This window comes from Mercenaria mercenaria, chromosome 5 (assembly GCF_021730395.1).
Source record: "Mercenaria mercenaria strain notata chromosome 5, MADL_Memer_1, whole genome shotgun sequence".
In the NCBI taxonomy this organism is placed as follows: domain Eukaryota; kingdom Metazoa; phylum Mollusca; class Bivalvia; order Venerida; family Veneridae; genus Mercenaria; species Mercenaria mercenaria.
The window spans coordinates 42,362,217-42,385,795 of NC_069365.1; the positions used below are offsets into that span (position 1 = coordinate 42,362,217).

The 23,579-nt window shown below is 36.7% G+C and overlaps 1 protein-coding gene across 1 annotated transcript; it reads right to left on the minus strand.

The window, feature by feature from the left end:
• Positions 1-257: 257 nt before the first annotated feature.
• LOC123557017 (proton channel OtopLc-like) lies at positions 258-19,762 on the minus strand. The gene is made up of 9 exons (XM_053543339.1): positions 18,807-19,762; positions 16,937-17,340; positions 11,071-11,191; positions 10,417-10,537; positions 8,448-8,652; positions 7,980-8,140; positions 6,975-7,152; positions 6,130-6,261; positions 258-1,269 (listed from the first exon to the last, which is right to left on the minus strand). The coding sequence occupies exons 1-9, from the start codon at positions 19,229-19,231 to the stop codon at positions 497-499; spliced, it is 2,520 nt and encodes an 839-aa protein (XP_053399314.1). The 5' UTR covers positions 19,232-19,762; the 3' UTR covers positions 258-496.
• Between the last annotated feature and the right edge of the window lie 3,817 nt (positions 19,763-23,579).

The following is a 23,579-nucleotide window of genomic DNA, read 5'->3' on the forward strand; positions in this document are numbered from 1 at the left end:
AGTATAGTTTTGGTATGCACCCCTTTTAACAGTTAATGGTACCGTCTAAATTAAAAGATGGACATGTTCATTATAGAAATTTAGCAGGGTAAGGGTTAACATCAAATGAGAAAATGATTTATACCTCATGAACAGGAGGCGACAATGTCAGTTTGAAGAAATATCCGGCTTTTGGACCACCTGTCGATGACGGTTATTTTTGAGGATATCAAAATCACGCCTTTTCGTAATGAAGATAAAAACATGAAAACGTTAAATCTATCAAATAATATAATTCATAAGAAACCGTCTGTACTAAAAGACTGGTCCCGTGTACATAAAATGTGTTCTTAATATAATATGAAAGTATTATACAGGTAAAATGTCGACTAGATTTATGTTATATGAAATACCAGCTGCCTGATACAATTACAAGAGCTTATTGCATGAGGTCATGATTTATATACAGGAAATAAACACACCTCCTGACTGGCTGAAAAATGTGGTTGTCCTGGCGCTAATTTCTGAATTTCCAAGCATGTTTCCAGATGTTTGCTAAGCAAACTGTTGAATGGAACCTGTAGAAGATTGCAAATGGCACTGAAACATGCGTGATTATATTCCAAGCAACACTTCCATAAAACTTCGCCTGCACAGGGTTAGCTTCAGATCTCTGAACTTCAAAAATGTTCATACCCCATAATGCAATATTGCAAATAAGCAAAAAAGTCACAAATTCGCGCCCTGTTTTTGCTTCCTCGTGCTCTCGTTTCCAAACGCTTTTCCGCATCGTGTTTAGCAAATACAGCGTTTGCACACTTGCCTGAACACATCTGAGACAGCTTGACAGTATTATCAAATGCCCGTAATGTTCAACGTCTGTAAGAATTCCTGCAATAATGTTTGCAATGCACAAAATAAACACTCCTATAACGGAAATCACTAATAAAGCGTCTTCAAAACCGGGACCTTGATCTTGTTCAGGGTAGCGCAGTCCATGCGTCCGGTGAAATGCTAAAATCAGTGAGATAGTGGTTAAAACAAATATTGCAACATCTCCCAAATGGTCCAGACGAACAGCTGTATTCATAAATTCGTCTGTTCGCACAAGCACGAAAAATGTGATGAGAATAATCACGGCAGCCACGAATATTATGATGCCAAGAAACAAGCCTCTACTTGAACTTGAACAATCTACACTCGAGCGTTCTTTTGGCACACCTTCTTCAGAATTTCGGTCAAGTTTCCAGTCACGTTTGCCCAGATTCAGCCACATCACGAACAAGATGCCTATTAAAAAATAGAATGACATCAGATTTAAGCGTACACGATGGTGGAATGTAATTTAAACGTTATAACACAATCATTGCTTGTTTAATTGGTAAACACATTTGCATGTTCAAGTAATGCACAGATTATGTAAAATAACGTCATAATATTGATGTGTTAAGCATGAAACCATCTTTTTAATCCAGAATGCATTTTGCTCAACAGCATAATTCATGGATGGTAGTAAACGGCTTGAAACCAGACTGGGCTAAACTCAATAACCCATATAATAATATACTCTTTATAATGGTGCACAGTTCAATTAATTGTTTCAGAGCAAACTATCATATCTATTATTTATTTATTATTACGTGAAAATTAATGTCATTATTTTTGTTTGAAAATTCCTTTAGTTATAACAATATCTGGTTGATTTAAAAAACTGTTGCATGTACATTTTGATGCTATACAAGTGCCTGACATTACACGGGGATAAAATTAATACAAACTATGTAACGTATTCATGATGATGTACAAGATACTGAAGTGGTCAGGCAGGGACGGGATAACTTACTAGTTCATAATGATGAAGTACAAGGTACAACTAGGATACATTCAGTTGGACATGCGTAACAAATGGGCTAAAATAATGATTTACAAAACAAAATAACATGTACACGAAAACAAATAAGGGGAGAAACCCTTACAAACACAAATAGATGATGATTTACGATACTATAGACAGGGACAAGAATATCAAGCTGGTACAAAATTATTCTAATAATATTTTAAACAGCTATATAACTTACTGGTGTACAGATGCTAATGAACAAGCTACATCAAGCGAACAGAAATACAAAGTTCCTAACTGGTACATATGATGTTGTATCAAGGCTACATTCAAAATTGAAATAGTTAAATACTATTAATATTATTCCACAGCAGACAAGGAGATATGACTTTAAATTATACTCTGTCATAGAGTACGGATTGTAAGCCCCGCCTACACAATGAAATTAGAAGGGAACAGCAGACATATTTCCCATAACTGTTAATTAACTGACCAGTGCAGTTGATGATGTACGATATATAAGGGAAAGGAAGTACGTTTTGTTTCTTTTTTGTTTGGTTTAGAGTCACATCGACACAATCTAGGTAATATGGCGACTTATCCAGTGTTTTGCGCTGAAAATAGATTCCGGGTGCCCTTCAAGGTATTGTTTCAGGCATGAGCCATCGACTGAGTATGACCATCCGCCTTCCGTATGCCAGACGGCTTCTTTACATGTAGACTTCTACATCCCAAGCGAACTTTCGAAGCCATATCGAGGTAGGGCAAGTGATTAAAGGTCAGTGATCTAAACCACATAGTTAACTAACTGGTACAGAATCTTATGACGATGTACGAGATATATCATGAGTACGGATGGGGACAAGAAGTAACTAACTGGTATATGTGATGATGTACATGTACAACTTGGGTAATAATAGGGACATGATGGTGTACAAAATATAAAAGGTAGCGATAGGTATAGTAAGTAAGTAACTGGTACCAAAACAAGAGCTGTCGGAGGACAGCAACGCTCGACTATTCAACAGCCTTGTCAATTGAATGAATACAAAAGTTGAAAAAGGGGCATAATTTTGTAAAATGCAAAGTAGAGGTATTGAACCTCTGTACTGCATGTCATATCACGACAGTGAACAAGTGTGTGAAGTTTCAATCCTTTCCAATTTGTGGATACTGAGATACCAGCTTACATACAAAAACTTAACCAAAAACTGCTAAGTCAAAGGGGCATAGTTTTGTAAAAATGCCAAGTAGAGTTATGGGACCTTCACAGAGCATGTTAGATCATGACAGTGAACAAGTGTGTGAAGTTTCAATCCATTCCAATTAGTGGATACTGAGATATCAGATTACATACAAAAATTTAACCAAAAACTACTAAGTCGAAAAAGGAGCATAATTTTGAAAAAAAAGAGTAGAGTTATGGAACTTGCTTAGTGCATGTCAGATCATGACAGTGAGCAAGTATGTGAAGTTTCAATCCATTCCCATTAGTAAGTACTGAGATACTAGCTTACATACAAAACCTTAACCAAAAATTTCTAAGTCGAAAAAGGGGCATAATTTTGTAAAAAAGCAAAATAGAGTTATGGAACCTGTGCAATGTAGGTCAGTTAATCACAGTGAATAAGTGTGTGAAGTTTCAATCCATTCCCACAAGTGGTTACTGAGTTACCAGCTTACATACAAAACCTTAACCAAAAATTTCTAAGTCGAAAAAGGGGCATAATTTTGTAAAAAAGCAAAATAGAGTTATGGAACCTGTGCAATGTAAGTCAGTTTGTCACAGTGAATAAGTGTGTGAAGTTTCAATCCATTCCCACAAGTGGAAACTGAGATACCAGCTTACATACAAAACCTTAACCAAATTCGGGACGCGGACGCGGACGCCGACGCCGACGCATGGGCGAGTCCAATAGCTCTACTATTCTATGAATAGTCGAGCTAAAAATGAAACTAACTCGCATACGTGTATATGATTCTAGACAAGAAACTACACGAGCAGAGACATAACGAAAATCACCATATGCTCACAAGTACAAATAACGTTGTACAGGGTATTACACGGGTACAGTTAGGGACACAGGGACAAGACGAAACTAACCGACGCATAAGACGCTGTACAGGATATTACAAGGGTAGACTGGGACAAGACAAAACAAACTCACTGGCACACATGACGCTGTACAGGATATTACAATGGTAAACACAGGGACAAGACGAAACGAACTCACTGGCACATATGACGCTGTACAGGATATTACAAGGGTAGACACAGGGACAAGGCGAAACGAACTCACTGACACATATGACGCTGTACAGGATATTACAATGGTAAACACATGGACAAGACAAAACAAACTCACTGGCACACATGACGCTGTACAGGATATTACAATGGTAAACACAGGGACAAGACGAAACGAACTCACTGGCACATATGACGTTGTACAGGATATTACAATGGTAAACACAGGGACAAGACGAAACGAACTCACTGGCACACATGACGCTGTACAGGATATTACAAGGGTAGACACAGCGACAAGGCGAAACAAACTCACTGGCACACATGACGCTGTACAGGATATAACAAGGGTAGACCAAGGGACAAGGCGAAACAAACTCACTGACACACATGACGCTGTAAAGGATATTACAAGGGTAGACACAGGGACAAGGCGAAACAAACTCACTGGCACATATGACGCTGTACAGGATATTACAAGGGTAGACACAGGGACAAGGCGAAACAAACTCACTGGCAGATATGACGCTGTACAGGATATTACAAGGGTAGACAAAGGGACAAGACGAAACTCACTGGCATATATGACGCTGTACAAGATATTACAAGGGTAGACACAGGGACAAGGCGAAACTCCCTGGCACATATGACGCTGTACAGGATATCACAAGGGTAGACACAGGGACAAGACGAAACGAACTCACTGACACATATGACGCTGTACAGGATATTACAAGGGTAGACACAGGGACAAGGCGAAACAAACTCACTGACACATATGACGCTGTACAGGATATTACAAGGGTAGACACAGGGACAAGGCGAAACAAACTCACTGGCACATATGACGCTGTACAGGATATTACAAGGGTAGACACAGGGACAAGGCGAAACAAACTCACTGGCACATATGACGCTGTACAGGATATTACAAGGGTAGACAAAGGGATAAGACGAAACTCACTGGCACATATGACGCTGTACAGGATATTACAAGAGCAGACGCAGGGACAAGACGAAACTCACTGGCATATATGACGCTGGACAGGATATTACATGGGCAGACACAGGGACACGACGAAACTCACTGGCATATATGACGCTGTACAGGATATTACACGGGCAGACACAGGGACAAGACGAAACTCACTGGCATATATGACGCTGGACAGGATATTACACGGGCAGACACAGGGACAAGACGAAACTCACTGGCATATATGACGCTGGACAGGATATTACACGGGCAGACACAGGGACAAGACGAAACTCACTGGCATATATGACGCTGGACAGGATATTACACGGGCAGACACACACAGGGACAAGACGAAACTCACTGGCATATACGACGCTGTACAGGATATTACAAGGGTAGACACAGGGACAACACGAAACTCACTGGCACACATGACACTGTACAGGATTTTACAAGAGCAGACACAGGCACAAGACGAAACTATTCGGCACACATGACTCTGTATAGGATATTTTAAGGGTAGACACAGGGACAAGACGAAACTTAAGGCACATTTGACGCTGTACAGGATATATCAAGGGTAGAGTTAGGAACGAGATGAAACTTGCCGACACATATGGAGCTGTAAAAGATTTTACATGGGTAAAGACAGGGACAATACGAACCTTAGGGACAAGACGAACCTTACTGGCACATATGACGTTGTACAAGATATTACACTGGTGGAGATAAGAACAAGACGAAACTTACTGCCTCATGTGACGCTGTACAAGATACTTAACGGGTAGGATTAGGGACAACACGACACTTACTAGCGCTGTTTACAAGATAATACACGGATATACGAAACTCATTTGTACATATGAAGCTTTAAAAGATATTGCACGGATAAAGATAGAAACAAGACCAAACTTACTAGAACATGACGCTGTACAAGATACTATAAGGGTAGACACAGGGACAAGAATAAAACTTACTGGCACATATTACGCCTTACAAGATATAACAACGGTACGGATAGTGTCAAAACGAAACTTAGGGACAAGACGAAACCTACTCTACTCTGGAAGAGACGGAACTTACTGGCACATATGATGCTATACAAGATACTACACGGGTAGAGATATGGACTAGACATCTCAACAACCTCTCCCATCAGTGAATCCCCTTGGCAGTGAGGAAAACCATACTGCTCTATGACCCTCAGACCACTTGCTGAAATACAAAAATGTTTACCATAGTCTATTACCAACATGAACGTTGACTAATTTATTTAAGTAGAATGCAAATAATACATTTCATTTATAACGTTTTTCAGTCACTTATCGGAATATCAGAAGAAATATATTTGATATATTCACAGTGAAAACTATCAAATATATTTTTACTGGTAAGAAATTATAAAATGGGTAAATTTAGTCAAAACACGAAATAAAAAAATGTTTGTTTTATATGCAAGATCAAAATATCATCTTTCATTTTCACAGTATTGCATCTGGTGTTCACTCGTGAAAGATAGTTAAATCTTACACTGAAACAAACAAATGTCCTATATATTTCACGTTGTTTTTTGTTGTTTGTTTTGTTTTTTTTTTTCAGAGAAAGGGATATCATCTCTGAACATCTGTATGTGAAATGGGTGTCTCGGAGAAAGAGATATCATCTATGAAATGGGTAAGTGACTCGTATTCAACACATGGCCTGATTATATTAAAGAAACACCACGTGAGTAATTTGTTAACAACCAATTACGGGGTTGTACATGTAGTAACTAGAGTAATAATAAGAAATAATAGGAAAGAGGTTTTAATATAAGCTGATAGCTTACACCTCAATCCTATGACATTAATATATGTTTGTATGTAAAGCATAGTGTTTAAGTCAACTCATTAAATTTATAAAAAAATATCTGATTAAACCTGACTTACTACTTAACGAGTACATCTTGTTCTGACCGGCTGTATTGTTAACGACTGTCTCAGCCGAGGCTCTGCCAAGTTCTCTGAGGGTTTCTCTAACAATATCCTCAAACCATACAGCGATATTTGTGGCAATCATGTGCATTAGACCTATTCTTGCCAGGTATCTGTATCGGTGTATCATCATCTATACAAGCAGAATTACACACATCAAAATGTAGTTTTCTTCAAAAGCTGTCTTCATATAAAATGTTATATTACTGAAGTATTTAACACAGGAATATGAAATAATATGTCAAATAACATGTGTAATCAATAAAAAATTATCCTGTCACACTACAAAGGGCCATGAATGTGGGAGGTCAGCAACGTGTTGGGACACACGCATCTTTCAGCCTCCCTCCGCCCTTATTTTCAGAAAAAGATTATCTTTCAGACAACTATAAGAATTTCTCAAGAAAAAATACCAAATTAGAAAATCGAACTTTTTCCAGTTCTAAGCACGAGTCCACAAGAACAAAAATACCAAATTAGGAAATCGAACTTTTTGCAGTTTTAAGCATAAGTCCTAAAGAACAAAAATACCAAATTAGGAAATCGAACTTTCTGTAGTTTTAAGTAAGAGTACACAAGAAGAAAAATACAAAGTTAGGAAGTCGAACTTTTTGCAGTTTAAAATTAGAGTACACGAGCAAAAATACCAAATCAGAAAATCGATTTTTTTGCAGTTTTAAGTAAGAGTACACAATAACAAAAATACCAAATTAGGAAATCGAACTTTTTGCAGTTTTAAGCATGAGTCCTAAAGAACAAAAATACCAAATTAGAAAATCGATTTGTTGTAGTTTTAAGTATGAGTACACAAGAACAAAAATACCAAATTAGGAAAGCTTTTTTTTTTTTTTAGTTGTAAGCACGAGTCCAAATTCCTGAAATATAATGAATGTCAAATTTATTAACTAAAATGAAAAACTGTGATCCTAGTGAGTATTTTTATTTCTATTTTTTTCTCACCTTTGAGTTAAGGAAAACAAAATACAGTTGAATGAATGTAAAGCAGAGGTGAAGGATAGGTCGTATTCCGAATAGCACGTGAGCACAATTTGGTGACGTTGTCATCTCAAAATATTCTCCAAAATGAAGCCCACTCTTTATCATACTTCCAATACCAAACCCTAAAAAATATGTATAAAAAAATCAAATATATTCACTCAGTAAATTTGTCTTTAACAACGATGGGGTTCCATTGTAGTATTTTGATAGCCTAGGTATGTTACTTAAAGACAAAAGAGGTTCAATTTAATGGAGCTTGTCAAATAAATTACATTGTTGGAACATCACTTATTTCATTTCTGAATTTATTCAAGTAGCATCGCGGAAATAATCATAATAGTTCGAACCAAATGAGACTGATACTACCAAAGGTCAGTAATTTTTCTTCTGTGGCACAGAAATATTATAAAAACAAGGTGAAATACTCACCTACTGCCCCCAGTCGGAGGTAGAAACTTCCCGTCTGCTGTTCTATCTCATCAATGCACGTGTTCCTTTTCCGGCTGTGTACAGGTACCGACGAAACTATCGTGCGTCCCCGACGGCCGACGGAGAATGTTCGAATTCTCAGCAAGTATGAATAGGCGTAGACAAGAAAAGCTATGCTCATCACGTACAGGTAAATATAGAAGCCCTGAAATACGAAAGCAACTGTACATACGCGACACATTATTGAAACTTTACAGAAAACTGCATGGAATTTTAACTTAAGATAAGTAAATGGTTAAACTTGTATTGAATTTCAATGTATACTTGTATTGAATGTTGTGACCGGCGGCAGAAGAACAGTTTTTCTTCAGCAAAAGAAATAATTTTCATCATGATCCATGCTACAAACTTCGAAAGCAGCGTAATGACTACTTACACTTGGAATTGCGCGGTCATTATCGTTATTGTAACAGATTTGCATTTGGAATTGCGCGGTCATTATCGTTGTTGTTTCAGATTGGCATTAGGAATTGCGCGGTCATTATCGTTGTTGTTACAGATTGGCATTAGGAATTGCGCGGTCATTATCGTTGTTGTTACAGATTGGCATTAGGAATTGCGCGGTCATTATCGTTGTTGTTACAGATTGGCGTTAGGAATTGCGCGGTCATTATCGTTGTTGTTACAGATTGGCGTTAGGAACTGCGCGGTCATTATCGTTGTTGTTACAGATTGGCATTAGGAATTGCGCGGTCATTATCGTTGTTGTTACAGATTGGCGTTAGGAATTGCGCGGTCATTATCATTGTTGTTACAGATTGGCATTAGGAACTGCGCGGTCATTATCGTTGTTGTTACAGATTGGCATTAGGAATTTATCGTTGTTGTTACAGATTGGCATTAGGAATTGCGCGGTCATTATCGATGTTGTTACAGACTGGCATTTGGAATTGCGCGGTCATAATCGTTACTGTTACAGATTGGCATTTGGAATTGCGCGGTCATTATCGTTACTGTTACAGACTGGAATCAGGAATTGCGCGGTCATTATCGTTGTTGTTTCAGATTGGCATTAGGAATTGCGCGGTCATTATCGTTACTGTTACAGATTGGCATCTGGAACTGCGCGGTCATCATCGTTACTGTTACAGATTGGCATTAGGAATTGCGCGATCATTATCGTTACTGTTACAGATTGGCATTTGGACTTGCGCGGTCATTATCGTTACTGTTACAGATTGGCATTTGGAACTGCGCGGTCATTATCGTTACTGTTACAGACTGGCATTAGGAATTGCATGGTCATTATCGTTGTTGTTACAGATTGGCATTAGGACATGCGCGGTCATTATCGTTGTTGTTACAGATTGGCATTAGGACTTGCGCGGTCATTATCGTTATCGTTACAGATTTGCATTTGGAATTGCGCAGTCATTATCGTTATTGTTATAGATTTACATTTGGAATTGCGCGGTCATTATTGTTACAGATTGTCATTCGGATTGCGCGTCATTATTGTTATGTTACAATTGGATTTGGAATTCGCGTCATTATCATGGCATGATTGCCATTTCGTTTGTTACAGATTTGCATCTGGAATGCGCAGGCATTATTGTCTTTACAATTTGGGATTTGGAATTCCGCAGGTCATTATCGTTATTGTTTGCAGACTGCATTTGGAATTGCGCGGCATTATGTTATTGATGAATTCAATCATGAATTTTGGAGCAGATTAGGTTGATAAAAATTTGGGATTTGGAATTCCGCGTCATTATCATGGCATTTGGAATTGCGCGGGCATTATCGTTATTGTTACAGATTTGCATCTGGAATTGCGCAGGCATTATTGTTCTTGTTACAATTTGGGATTTGGAATTCCGCGGTCATTATCGTTATTGTTGCAGACTGGCATTTGGAATTGCGCGGGCATTATCGTTATTGATGGAGATTGGCAAATGCATGAACTTACCTCAAAGAGAGCAGGATAGGGTTCGGATACAAATACTTCAGCTATGGGCAGAATGAGACCCGACACCACGACAAACAACATGTATAGACCGCTGCATACCACACAAACACTCTCTGTGAAACTGAAAATATTACAGATCTGTAAATCCGTGGTAGAATATATATTTTTCAGGAAAGTAAAAGGCCTAGTTAAAGCTTATTGAACTCTTACACGGATGATAATTATGAACAGACATGTATTAAAGCAGTAAACGTGTAAGGGAAACTAGTGTTCGTTTATTAATTTTTCTAGCATTTCTTTTTATACCTATGACAATGTAATAATTATGTTTTCAAGTATAAAACTTGAAATAGCAACTGTTGGTCGATAATGATTTTTAAATGTGATAAAATAATAACAGTACAACTCTTCCAGGCCAACTATTTCTTCACTATCACCAGCAGACAAGTTGTGACGATAAACAAATGAACATCACGTGTGAAATAACATTTTCTTTAGATTGAATTTTTATATTTTGGTTGATTAACTTTAAATTAATCCAAACTTATAACACACATACATTTCTTAATTAGCACTTCTGACTGAGGAAAATCTAAACTTTTGAAAAACTCTTTTGTGTCAACACTACAAGCCACACAATACATTGTATAATACCTCATATTTTGTCCAAACCTGTGATCACGTGCATTTCTTCCTTTCAGCATGGACATATTGGCACCCCCGGCATTCAGGGTATCGTCACTGGGTGTATACTGTCCGTCCTCGTGACCTAAACCTGCAAGGTACAGGTACGATATGTCAACATGACAACCATTATCATCGCATGAGCGATGCTTCTTAATGAATTTTTATATAATTGCATCCCTTAGTCCATATGTTAAGTTCACAGGAGATAACTTGTTATTTCCCCTTTTTTCCAATTTATCAAGTCAGAATATATGAGAAATAATTTTGAAAAAAAAAATCTAGTCGGTCGCTAGACTAAAAGGTACTCAGCTACACAAAAACTGCCGAACTATTGCTGTTCCGGTAAACAAATACTTATTTTAACGGATATCATTTCCTCATTTTCTCAGCAAATGAACGAAGAGTTGAGACGGATCCACTTTACACCCAAAAGACTTTTTTCTACTGTACCTTTCAGAAAATCCTTTCCTATTTCCATGGCCATTCTGGGTATATTAACAGATCTGAAACAATGCCAGTTTAACAATTTTCCCAATCAAATTATATTCCTCATTACTGTGAAATACGTTCCAAAATCTTTTTTTTAATATTTGGCTGTGTGCTTAGGCACTCTTGAAGTTTCGATCTTACAATCTTTACTGCCTGTATTAACGATAGCATGAGTACAAAACATACATGGAAAATATATTAGCTGCAATATACGCTTCCTCTGAGGGATTTTCGAGTTCAAACTTAGATAAGACATAGATAAACGTTTGGGCTATCCGAATATACCGGCACTATAATTATACACACAAGGCTTAGTTGCAAAATATGCATGGGGGAGGCATTTCTGAATTTTCAGAAAGTCGTAAAGAAAGCTCTCCTGAAGAAAAAGAACATTATATATCTAAAGTAACAACGCTTGAATTCAACCTATTGTTGAAACATAATGTATTCAATAGATATGTATTTATCCCATAATTGATATTTGTAATTGTGGTTTTGGTTGATCAAGTTGTATTTTATACCCGATCAGATGTATACATGAGAAATTCTATTTGAATAGAAAAAGCAAAAAAAGATATAAAAGACGTGGATTCAGGTTCAAAGGATGTATGGAGACTATTCAAATATTTAGTAAGGATATTGCTTTATCTTCTACATGGTATACTATATCTAAATGTGTATAATTTTAAGAATTTAAGTACGGGCAGATACTGGAGAGGGTGGTACAACTTTGGTCGACCAATTTGCATGTGTGTGTGTGTGTATACAATGCAACAATACAATATCATAAAAATAAAGACGGAAGTCTTTTTAATTGCTTCGAATCGACACCTGGACTTTGAATAAAACGACCAACATTTCTCCACCCATATTTTTTGTTAATGGAAAATAGAAATTTCAGATAGTAATAGACGTCAAGTTCCTCGAAAATACACTGATTATGACCAGGATTTTGAAGTATTTAAATGATAAAAAGGCTTTGATATACTATAATTATGAGGCTGAAAAAGAAATAAAATTTATCTGTTTCCGGTCTATATTAGATAAACATTCGAAAAACGTAATGGACTGTTTACAAGTTTTTATCTTTGGTTTATGAACTGTTCGTTTTTTTTTCAGTATCTCGAAGTTAGCATAGGTGTAATACAGTTTCGCCAAAAACTGGAGGCATGTTTATTTAAAAAGCTTCTCAAAGTTTTGCCCAAGCAGCTATCATGTGACTTCAAAGAAAATCATCTAAACTGCTTAAAATTGCAAAATTCTACATGGTGGTTTGAAAGTAGTCCATTTTCTGGCTGTAAAAGTACTATAATCTAGTGACATTTATGTTTGGATGTGCATTTATTTTGATACATCCGTAATAATGGAACGTTTGTACTTTTTTGTGCTGTTATATTTTCTGGTCCCTTGGGATCATGGAGTCCATCCAATACACGTGTAGTAGATGTTAGGGGTCGAAAGGGGTGCTGCACTTTCCATTACCCTTCATAAACAGACTCAATCAAACCGAGTTTGTTATTATTCTGCATTCTTTACTTCCAAAGGATCTTCTTACAGATTTTAATGATCATATTTGTGAATGATTTCAGGAACTGTTTTGTTCGATTACCAAATAATATGAATGGTATCCCAAACCTCCGTACATTTTTTTTTTTACTATAAGCTTTGCAATTTATAAAATACCCCAAAACATGTATACAGGCGTAACACCGATAGTATAATTAAAATGTTGGACAATTTTTTTATCCGATAAATCTGTCACTAATTACAAAAACAACAGAAAATCTTACAAAATCGCCATGTGGTTATTTTTATGTACAAATATATCAATAAATCACACCGAAGTCCGAAGACATAACAGTAATGGTTTACACAAATGCTTTCCAGAAATACCGTAAATCCATACTTATAAATAATCTTTGACAGCCAATCGACATTAATAAGTAAATAAACTTAAGTTAATCTTCAAGACTTGTTGATCATAAAGGCAAACATTGCCCGGTAACACGCCACATTATTTTGAAATATCATCATAGCAGAGGGCCTTTGGTCTGTAAAATAGCAGCGTGCTTATGAACCAGGTAATAATCCCTGAAATATCGTCAGATCTCTGTTAACTTCGCATTATTCATAATTAGTCAATCTGTATAAAGGTTATTATATGTGTAATGTGTGTTCTGATCTCTGAGCCAGATTATTTTTGAACACGGGTAAGGAATGCCTTAAATGTCTGTTATTCGCAAGAATGAGAATGCACGTGTTCTTTCGAGTAAAAGACGCAATTATGGACTGTAAGATAACTGCTTCTAAATGCACGTATCTGGTACAATTTCCAACAATCATGGCACTTGTGCAATGTCGTATGCATATATTTACTATTTTATTGACTTTTATAGTATAACGATTTTTTACATGAAGCTTCAAAAAACCACAAACACACACACAGTTCAGGGCCAGACTCGGTTCTATCATTTGTATCATCAGTGACCCGCTTTATAATCTAGGGCAATCGAAATACTTTTCAAAAACTTCATACAATTTTATAGTATTTCTTTGGAATCATTAAGATTTTCATCGCACACGTGCACGCCCCGTGCGGCTTATAATTATTTCTAGATTGCATCTAGTTCCAAACATTATAGAGATAGATCACAGTAACGCATCTGTTCTCCTTACAGTCACAGTATGAGGTTTTACACGTCAGCTGTGGCATTCAGACATCGTACATTAGTTTGATTTTGGTTCTGTTTGAGGTAATACAGTAGTAAATAAATTTGCTATATGTTCTATTTAAAATCAACAATCTTCTGAGAGCTGTAACACATAGCTAGGCCCATGATTATAAAGGAAGTACTAGTCTTATGTTCTTAAATGACAATAAACCACAAAAAAAACCTTTCTATAAATGCAAAAATCTCCTTGAAAAATGCTACCAAAATGTCAAGTATAGGTCCACAATGAAATAAAAAGAGGAGCTGAACTGGCTTACATAAAACACGAAAATTCCACTTTAACTGGCGAAAAAATGAGTCCGCATCCGACTTCCCAGGAAGTGCTTCTTGATAACCTATTTAGTACTATCATACCTTGATTGCAAAACTTTTGTATATGCAGTGCCAATAGTGTGTCAGACAAAACCTGTATTTTGTCACGGTTGGCGGGGACGAATTCCCTCAAAAATTGTAAAGAATGAAAGCTTATGTGGTGCATTTTCTATGGCACAATGGTGGGCAACATGTGGTATAGAATTAAGTACACGCTTATATTGTGTTACTTATGTCACATACAGGCATATTCGTTACTTTATGATTTGTTAACTCAAAAACTAAATACTGACATTTAAATATCTTCCTTTAAAGATTTCAAAAGTTGGTCAAAGTAACTTTAATTTTCGTCAAATTTGAGTTATTCCTTTTGAATCGGAATGACTACTGTTTTCGTCAAAGCAATTGAAACTATACGTCAGAAATGGTCCTCTTCATTCTATATACATAAGACACATGCAATATAAGTACATATAATGGTACGTAATGTTTCTGCACGAGTTTTGAAGGAATAAAAACATGCTTATTCATTGAAGTTTAAATTGGCACCATACCGATATAATGTCGGATTTTGTTGGAATCTTTGAAATTTGTTCGTATTTTTTCATGTAGAGATTACAGAGGTTTTCCTAGAATCTAGTGTAATATTTAGCTGATAACATTAAAATATGTTTGTTGTTTCTCCGAAAGAAAGATAAAGACGTCATGATCTGGAATAAAATTTTGGCATGAAAATTTCTTTAATAAATCTTGTTTACCTTAGAATTAATGCGAGCGTTATGTTACTTCATGATAATCATGAAAACTGGTTATTAATTGTAGTTTTTAAATGTGTCTATTCATTGCGATGACTTCATAATGTTAAAAGAATAGGTCTTTCTTACTACAACTGTATTCCAATGACGGCATTTGGTATGCCGGGACCCAAATTTCGATATCCGTCTCCCGAAATAATGCAAATGGTTTCATACTGCTATTGTTATTTGTCAAGGGGTGGTCGTATTCGCCCAAGGCCGAGGGTCAACATGAATGCCAGAGGAAAAAAATAATATGGCCAATATAAAATATCTTCATGAATGATAATTTTATCATTCAACTCCGCATTGGCCCTCTCAATTTAACCAGTTTAGATGCTTGAATCCCATATTGGCCCTATGTTTTTGTTTAAGTCATGTTTGTTTCATACTGGCCCTTAACTTCTCATATTGTTTCAGTAGAGTATTGACTCTGACTGTTTGATATGATATGCACAATTTATATAACAGTGTGTCATATTCTGCAGATCTGAATAATAAGTTAATAACGAGATGTAGATCTATCACAGATACTAGCAACTGAATATAAAGTACATGTTAACTAGTAGTTTTGGCCTTTAAAATTTCAAGTATTTCCAAACGTGTATCAGTTCTATAACATGAAAAGTGTACAAAACCCTGAGATACATGAACACGACGCTGTAAAAGCGCCCCATTATACACGTCATTAATTTAATGATGTTACGGTGCTTGGTTGATTCAGCCCTGCATGACCATATTTCTTTCAGAACATTAGTTGAAAAGGCAATTCAGATAAAATGTGTACATGTATAGTAATTTTGTGAAGAAACATCACTGATATACTTGTATTGTGATCACCTGTTAGAACCACTGGACAATAACATGTGAACGCCGGTGCGCCATTCTATGCAAAAATACTTACACTTCTAATGCTTGAATAAAAAATAAGTTCATAAGGTAAGGCAGATAAAATGTTGTACACATATAGTAATTTTTGAAGAAGCGTCCAGACTATAAGCAAGAAGACATCACTGATATACAAGCATTGATTTTTTTCTGTTTGATAACACGCACAGTAACCTAACAGGTCTGATTCTACCGACAAACATGTGCTCACGCAAGTGACTGCAACTTCCCAACACTATAATCAGGATGGACGAATGATTTTAGACACAATGTCTTTTATAATCTCACGAGAATACGCGCCCGGGATCGATCTTCGACCGCTATCGTAGATTGACACTCCTATATATTGAGCTAAGAGGCATGTACAGTGTTAATTTCGTCAAAATTGTTGTGACGTCAAGAAACTTCTGGAAAGTAACGTGGTTCGCCATGCTATGCCAAATACTAAATGCAAAGTTTTCTTAAATTAATGCTCCCTGTTTAATGACAAAAAATTATTAATTAATAATAACTTACAAAAAAAAAAATAACTGTCATATTCTTTAACTTAGGGGTTTAAGAATGAAGCCGAAACCAAAACTCCGCAAGCTTAGGAATGAATGACACTCTAACACTCACCGGAATCTCCATTCGGAACGTTCCTGATATCTAGGGTTATTGTCCCAGTAGTCTCGTCGTGACGAAGCAAACCCAGGCTTACTTGTTTCGATGGTGAAACTCTCTTGTTCACACCGGACGACTGCAGGTTTGACTGCAGGGTGTGCCATGAGTCTCTAGAGTCACGTCTGGCACTGTCGTGCGAGCCTGCTCTGCTGTTATTTTTCTCCATCTGGGATAATACGGAAGGAGATGTGACATATGTTAAACTGCCGGCGCCGGCGGGAGGCAGGCTACTGGCTTTATGTATGTAACTCTGCGGACGGCTTTGATCACTACCGTTAGATGATGTAGCACTTGGTGGCGGGTCACTAGTCGTGTCCTGAACCAGGCGGGCCGACGGCCGTTTGCTTATTGGTACCCAACTGTAAAAAGATAAGTAATAAGGATTAAAATTATATCAGTAATCCTTGTTGCTGTCAACGTGTCTCTCGGTCATTGATACAACGTGTATTTTACCACAAAACATATACATGTACACGGACGCAGTCAAAACGTGGCCCAGTCTCTTATCAGGCCATCTATTGCCTTATATAGAGAAACTTATCCAATGCAACGAAGAATGAATTCATGATATTTAACCCTTACCCTGCTAAATTTCTATAATGAACTTGTCCATCTTCCAATTTCGACAGCACCATTAACTGTTAAAAGGGGTGCTTGCCATAAAGATACTGGCTGAATTGCGAACAGTGCAGATCATGATCAGACTGTACGGATGTGCAGGCTGATCATGATCTACACTGGTCGCAAAGGCAGAATCAATGGTGTCAAGCATGATAAGGGTTAAATGTCTCAAGAGAGATTGGGATAAATTTCTGTTTTTCAGATAGCAAAATATATTGTATGTTGTCTTTTGGACTAAGGTTATTTTAACGTAATATGTAACGTTATTAATATTTTACGTTATAATTATATATTTGGACTTAAATACTTTTGATACTTATTACTTAGTATATATTTTATTTTTTTACATCTAATAATGATTTATATGTATATGTAATAAGGCTGAATATCTTTTCACGACACTGGGGTAATTAAAATAACACCAGCGTTTCTGAAAAAAGAAGGTTCCTTTTACTGTAACATATGGATTGTGTCGTAACTGAATTAATGTCACAAAAATTGTCTTTGTTGTGCACCATGCATGATTTCGGCTTCTGGTCAAACTCTGATTCGTTTTGTCAATAAGAATTTCATTAGGCTTAAATATTGACCACATAAGGTGCTAAGTTGTTTCGGAAGTGTCAAATATGTGGTCCATTTGAGCTCTTTGTCAGTCAACCAAGCATCGATAATCTATCGATTTATCAATGGAGTGTCAGATTTGGGGTCACATTTACTACATGAAATTATATGCCGTTTTTAACAAACAGTAAACCATCTTCGTAAATGTTTACATGTAAACCTTATTAATGTTTTAAATGTAAACAAGGTCATTTTTAAAATCATATTGTATATCACTCGTTCTGATCACTAAATATAAAATGTAGTAATTTTATTCAAAACAAACGATACGAGTTGACAATAAAACTATTTGATGGTATACAATCAGCCCTTCTGGGCGTGTATGTTGTATGCTCGAGTATTTCACCGACAGTGATAATGGTGCAAATACATTTAGATAGTTATCTGTAACTCAAGAAGGGAACATCTGTGTGTTTAACTGTTCTCCCTTTGGGGGTCAAAAGTTGAAAACAACATTGAAACTTTAAATGGCCCTTTTGAAACGGAGTCAGAAAAAAAAACTTCGTCCGCATTGACTTTTAACTCCTGTTTTCAGAGTCAAAATTTTGAAAATATAATTACATGAATTTATAAATTTTCTTACATTTGAGTTTCCTCCGACTCTGACGTGCTTGTTGTGGTTGTATCGTCTGTTGCCTGACCTTGACCTTGAGTAAGCTCGCTCTCCGTACAGCTGTCTGAATCACTGCTCATACCACGGTTAATCCCATTTAAATCTTTATGTATTAAATCCCTTTTGTCAATACCTGACGAATTTATTTTAGAAATTCCATTCCCGACGGGTTGAAGATTTTGACCCAAATCTCTCACGACGCCGGCGCTGAGATCCGTCGGATCGTCATCTTCGTCCTGAGTAAGGCAAACGTCGGTTTCAAAGTTGTCGTAATGTCGGTACGTCGGCTCCGACTCCTCCCCACTCTCGCCAGTATCCGACTCAGGAATGCCAGCACGTAAACAACTACCGTTCCCCGACGACTTGGATCCGTCTGTCTGTTTATCTGAACTCATATCAAATCTTTAGTTAAAGTAAAAAACATAAAAGAAAATAAAACCAACTCCTTGAAACACAACCTGATCCTATCTCTTTATAGCTCTTTATAAATATATCTTTTATGTTCCAGTTTTATCTCAGAAAACATCATCCCACAATAGAAAGCTATCCAGATATCGCGAAAAAACAGCACTGCACTTTGTTACACATCATTTCAATTTGTAAATCATCTCTAAAACATTACATCTAAAAAGCCGCTGCAACGTTATGCCAATACGTTAACATGTTAATCTAGTATTTCCACAAAGTAAAACCACATTTTTCTGCCTGTATCATGCATGCGAACAAAGCCCTGACGCTGAAATTCTACACTCCGTTATAATCAAATTTTTACGCAGGGTCACCGGGTGGCTTTCATTAGTAACTCTTTATTACAGCTACTGGATGAATCACAATGTTTGTGACTGTAACACAAAAACTATCGGAAGCTTATGCTACCGTATCTAAATACCCAGCGGGGGCGTTTGCTAAATGCAACTGATTTTAATAATAAAAATTATAAACAAACTAGATTTCTTTGTTTGATTACCAGTTTTACAAAAAAAATAAAGTTTTTGTTTAAAAAACGTTCTATGTTTTAACAGTAATAGCGCTATGTTTACCATTTGATAATACGAAAATCTGTTTTGCGCAGGTTTTACCTTGAAACTTGCATGCAGTATTCACATCATTGATCAAACATAACAAAGCATGAAACATGTTTTTCTTTCTAACCAGATGTTGTCAAGATGGGTAATTGCAAAGAAAACATTATTTTCGATACATTTATCGCACAGGCGATATGTGCACAACTAATTAAAATCAAATTTTCTCCAGGGTATTTTTGTATTCTGGATGCTGCCGGCAACTTACTATGTCGATATGAGGACATTCATACAAAGAGGGTTCAAGCATGTACAGTTACTTTTTAAACCATCTATACCAGGTAAAAGGTCGTTCCTAAGAGCGAGCAGACGAAAAAAGACCGGAAGTTTAATGCTTCGTAAACCAAAGCCTTAATAATGATTTCGACTTGAAAGTACCAAAACTGTATAAAACAATTACAGAAAACGTAACATCTTTTTTTTTTTCTATGTAAAAGGTAAACTTTTCGCAACTCTACAAAAATATATTGTATATCCTAAGTGTTGTGTATTTTCTGGAGATATTGTACGCACGAAATCTTAAATATTTTTACAACACACATAATACTTCAAGGTGGTACTGTATCTATCCTTTGAAACATTTCAACAATGAAGAATTGTACATTAATCAGTTATATTTAATGTCGAAGTATGTTGTGAAAAAAAATGAAACACACTGGTAAATTCATACGAAAGTCACGGTGTTTAAGATTCTATTATCAATTAAGACTGACTATCCTCTGGCCAGTATAGCAAACACTTTCACCTGACACGATGACCCTATGTTGATCTTATCGGAAACTTGTCAAATCGCTAACTTTTCGTTTCTTTGCCATTACATAACCTATTATGTTCGACCAAGTTTCAATGAGATTGATAAAAGTGCAGCAGTTTAGGTCATGTTTGGATCATATTTTATAACAGTTATAAAAATATTACTAATGGACTCAAATGTAATCACCTTTCACGACAGATAAGTATTGGAAAGACAATGTGTAAACGTATATGAATAAAAAAATACAGTATAGTGTATGAATGTCCATTTGAGGGTAAAACAGAACAAGCTAAATGTGGTTCAAAGAAAATCACGATCTGGTAGCCAGTAAAATATTTGTGCTTTTTTTATTTACTGCCTCTGCATCAATTATTTCATAAACTATGTCATATTTAATGAAAGTAAAATCTGGCTACTGACTACATAATAATTTTTCAAAAAAAAACCCTTAATTTATTTGGCAATGTGTTTTTTCTTCTTTTTTTTTTTTTCGATTTTATTGCCCTCAGTGGCTCTGTTGGTCTGATCTGAGGAGGAGAGCACAAACCTTGAATTTGAATAGCTTCACGAGTTATCTCCCATGAGCTATATAACCATGGGCGATATAAAATCACTATAAAGCACACCAAAATGACCAGTTTGATCCCTAAAATCAAGACATCAGTTTTAATTATGGGTATCATTGAATACTGGTTGACTGGTTGACCGATTGATTGATTTGGGTTTTACGGCGCACCAACACAGTATAGGTTTTATGGCGCCAAACAGAACTATAAATTTTGGTTTCACATCTCATTTACATCGAAATAAAAACATGAGGTATGGAATCGAAACTTTTATACCTGCTGGAATCACAGAATTACAACAAAACCAAGTGTTAAGACCCTATTAGTCGCCTCTTACGATCATGCAAGGATACACAGATCGTCCCAGAACCACATGGGGCCATTGAGTACTGGGTATCATTGTATAAACTATAAAGTGAAACATACTGTAGGTCCAAGAAATGGTACAGACTACAGGCACTTATCCGTCTAAGGTCCATATAGGTCCAAGCTTTCACAGAGCGTATACATTCTAAATGCGACCTTGACATTTTACCCTACATCAATATGGGTCATCTACTGACCACAGGCGATCATTTGAATAAAGTTTGATGGCTGCAGGCCCAAGCAGTCTTCAGTTAACCTGTTTTCAGCCCACAGTCCTTGTACTAGCTCTGTGTGCGTGCGTGCGCGCGCGCGCGTGTTCAGGTTTAACGTCTTTTTCAACAGTTTTTCAGTCATAAAAACGACGGTGTCTACTTGTAGCAGTGAGCACAATGCCCAATTTTTTTTTACTGCCTCACTGGAATATCACGCCGTAGACACGTGGCATGATACCCCACCCAGTCACATTATACTGACACCGGGCTGACCAGTCCTAGCACTATCCCCTTAATACTGAGCGCCAAGCGAGGAAGCTGCTAGTACCATTTTTTTACGTCTTTGGTATGACACGGCCGGGGATCGAACCCACAACCTCCCGCACTCGAAGCGGACGCTCTATCACTAGGCTACCAAGGCGGTTATTTGTACTAGCTATTTCGTTTTCTGTCAAAAAGTCACTGTGACCTTAACCTTTAACCTTCTTAACCCAAAATAAAAGGAGCCAAACACAATTGATTACATGAATTTTGACAGTCATTTGCCCCAGCCCTCTCCAGTTATTGAATAGAAATCAAAGGGTTAACTGGACAAAATAAATGAAATGAGCAAAACATACAATCACTGTATCAAAACAGTAGATTTTAAAAACTGATACCAAAAGGTGAAGCAGGAGATATTTTATGTCACTGATAAACATTCACTATATTTGGTAGTGTTTATTTTCCCTTGCTTGTAACATTTCAATTATAGAATGATGTTGGTATAATCCTGGCTTTGTACAATGTACAACAAAATTTTATCTACAAGAATCTGCAAACTTTCCTGCTAGAGCACAATACCATTGACCAACTACAGTTTTAACATTTTGCCTTGTACCTGCAGATTGTAATTTTTACATCACAGTTTGATAGTGAGCATAATATATATGCATTTGCAGCTAGAATATGGTTTCAGCATGAAACGGGCAACATCTCCACAAGCAAATGTGGTGGAGAATGAATAGCTTAGCACACACTGTCTTTGGAAGAATATTCTTATACTAAGGAATCAATCTCAGAAGTCCTAGAATTAACTGCCAAGAAATTCTCTCATTTTTGTCTGACCAGTCCAAGTGTTTATCAAAATTGAGCCGCGCCATGGGAAAATCAACATAGTGGCTTTGCGACCAGCATGGATCCAGACCAGCCTGCGCATCCGCGCAGTCTGGTCAGGATCCATGCTGTTCGCTAACAGTTTCACCAATTCCAATAGGCTTTAAAAGCGAACAGCATGGATCCTGACCAGACTGCGTGGATGCGCAGGCTGGTCTGGATCCATGCTGGTCACAAAGCCACTATGTTGGTTTTCCCGTGGCACGGCTCAAATGTTGATATTAACTAGTAATAATTTGAAAGCAGCAGTTGTATATCCCATAATAAATTAAGCCTAGCAGTCACTTTTGTGTTTTTATCTTAAAAATAGAGAAAAAAAAAACTCTGTAGTGAAACACAGCTCACTTGAGCATCCAGGGCTCAAGCACCTATGTCTTCTCAAGAAATTCACGAGAATATTTTCCTTGTGTTTTCAAAAACCTGGTATATTCTAAGCTTGAACCCATTGAAACTCTAGCATTACAACCTCCAGTGAAGATGTTTTACTGCTTAAAGTATATGTTCAAAATATATACATATTTTTCACTTTAACTTTGACGTTAATTAATTTGAAATTATACACAGGGGATGAATTTTATAATTAAAAACATCTGGCAAAGATAAATTTC

Excerpts from the sequence above, each read along its gene's own strand:
- LOC123557017 (XM_053543339.1), bottom strand. The coding sequence starts at position 19,231 with ATGAGTTCAGATAAACAGACAGACGGATCCAAGTCGTCGGGGAACGGT. Across the intron at positions 11,192-16,936 it reads CGTTCCGAATGGAGATTCCG|GTTTAGGTCACGAGGACGGA; the intron begins GTGAGTGTTAGA and ends TGTACCTTGCAG. Across the intron at positions 1,270-6,129 it reads GTATAGCATCATATGTGCCA|GCATCTTGTTCGTGATGTGG; the intron begins GTAAGTTCCGTC and ends ATTTTTTAATAG.